The 1,596-nt window shown below is 38.2% G+C and overlaps 1 protein-coding gene across 1 annotated transcript; it reads right to left on the bottom strand.

Moving 5' to 3' along the window:
• Positions 1–510: 510 nt before the first annotated feature.
• Positions 511–1,095, bottom strand: LOC133032249 (uncharacterized). The gene is made up of 2 exons (XM_061106129.1): positions 940–1,095; positions 511–834 (listed from the first exon to the last, which is right to left on the bottom strand). Exons 1-2 carry the CDS (start codon positions 1,093–1,095, stop codon positions 511–513), a joined length of 480 nt encoding a protein of 159 aa, XP_060962112.1.
• Positions 1,096–1,596: the final 501 nt, after the last annotated feature.

Genomic DNA, 1,596 nt, shown 5'->3' with positions numbered 1-1,596 from the left:
CCACCATTTAAAGTCCACTAAAGGACAAATTAACAATGGGGCAAAATGACCAATTTGCCCCTCCATGCTAAAATAACATAAATAACACTAAAGGGGGTATTTTGGGAAATTCTAAATTCCCGGCCAATCCCGACATTCCCAATGTCTAATAAACCGTCCCAATCTACTAACATACTAAGTTGTGATTTTACTGAGCCAAACACCGAGTTCCATGTTACCAGGCTCCGAAAATGCAAACTTATGAAAATTACTAAATGACATAAAATGCATTTCAGAATTCAACAATAACAGTATAAATAATTATTTAAATATCTATAAATAATTTGATAATTAAACATGATTAACTGCTAATTTCCGAATTAAACTAAGCGGTCTTTACATAAAGAGACTATCCTTGACTTCTTTGTATCTTTGAACTGAAACACCATCCCTTTTATTATTCAGCTTCTTCAACTCAGTTTTTAAATTTTTTATTCGGTGATTTAGAGTTCCTGTAATCTCTGTACCCCGTCAACTCAACTTCTCAGCACACAGCTGCATCTTGTCTCTGAAACTACGATCATGGCCCTCGTCCCAACAATCCCTCACAATCTCAACACAAAGTGGTTCTTTCAACCAAGAATTCTCAAAACGAAAACGTCGAATAGGCATGAAATTATTCAGAGTCTTGGGTTTAAGACATATAGGTGTATGATCAGATGTTGAATAATCCAAATTAGTGAGAGAAGCAGATGGAAAAATCTGATGCCAAGTCGAGGATGCAAGGGCTCTATGCAAACGTACTTCAACCCAATTATTCGAGCCTCTCCGTTTCTCCCATGTGTACGGGTGCCCCTGAATTTTAGTATCCGTCAAATCGCATTGTTGCAAAACACTATTGAATCCCGTAATGAGCCATTAGGGGTACGGTCGGCCTCCCCTTTTATCCTCTTGTCTTACCACATTGTTAATGTCTCCAATAACACACCATGGTAATTTCGATTCTCCTGCTAAAGTAAGTAACAGGGTCCATGTTTCATGCCTTCTACTTCTATTTGGTTCTCCATAAACCCTTGTAAGCCTCCAATTACCAAAGTGTACTGAATTAACAACCATATCGATATGGTTTGTAGTATAGCCTAACACAACACCATCATTTACTCTTCCACAAAAGAGCAATTCCACCCGCTAAACCAACTGAGTCAACAGTGAAGACTCCCTCAAAACCTAAAAGATTAGCCAAGCTATCCACCTTAGACTTTTGACATTTTGTTTCACATAGGAAAATAAAATTGGGTCTCTTTTGAGAAATAATTTCTCATAGGAATTGAACACTCTGTTGGTTCCCAAGCCCCTGACAATTCCAACTTAAGACATTCATGATGCTTGGCGGGCTTGGAAACCAAGACCCACCCCACTGAAGTTTTTTGGACTGTCTGAAAGGCCCAACAGAACTTTTCCACCATCATTCACTATATCCATGTGAGCATAAATAATGTTTTCATGGATTCTATATGCCTCCTCCTCTGCTTCCTCATTCGTTGGCCCATTATCATCAACTAAGCCCATTCTTCTCCTTTTATTATCAATAAAAGTCAGCCCGTTATTTAAATTATT

Source organism: Cannabis sativa, chromosome X (genome assembly GCF_029168945.1).
Source record: "Cannabis sativa cultivar Pink pepper isolate KNU-18-1 chromosome X, ASM2916894v1, whole genome shotgun sequence".
NCBI classification, from domain to species: Eukaryota; Viridiplantae; Streptophyta; class Magnoliopsida; order Rosales; family Cannabaceae; genus Cannabis; species Cannabis sativa.
The sequence above is the reverse complement of the archived record's forward strand: the minus strand, read 5'-3'. Positions and strand labels throughout refer to the sequence as shown.

Excerpts from the sequence above, each read along its gene's own strand:
- LOC133032249 (XM_061106129.1), bottom strand. The coding sequence starts at position 1,095 with ATGGTTGTTAATTCAGTACACTTTGGTAATTGGAGGCTTACAAGGGTT. Across the intron at positions 835-939 it reads TTGGAGACATTAACAATGTG|GGGCACCCGTACACATGGGA; the intron begins GTAAGACAAGAG and ends ACTAAAATTCAG.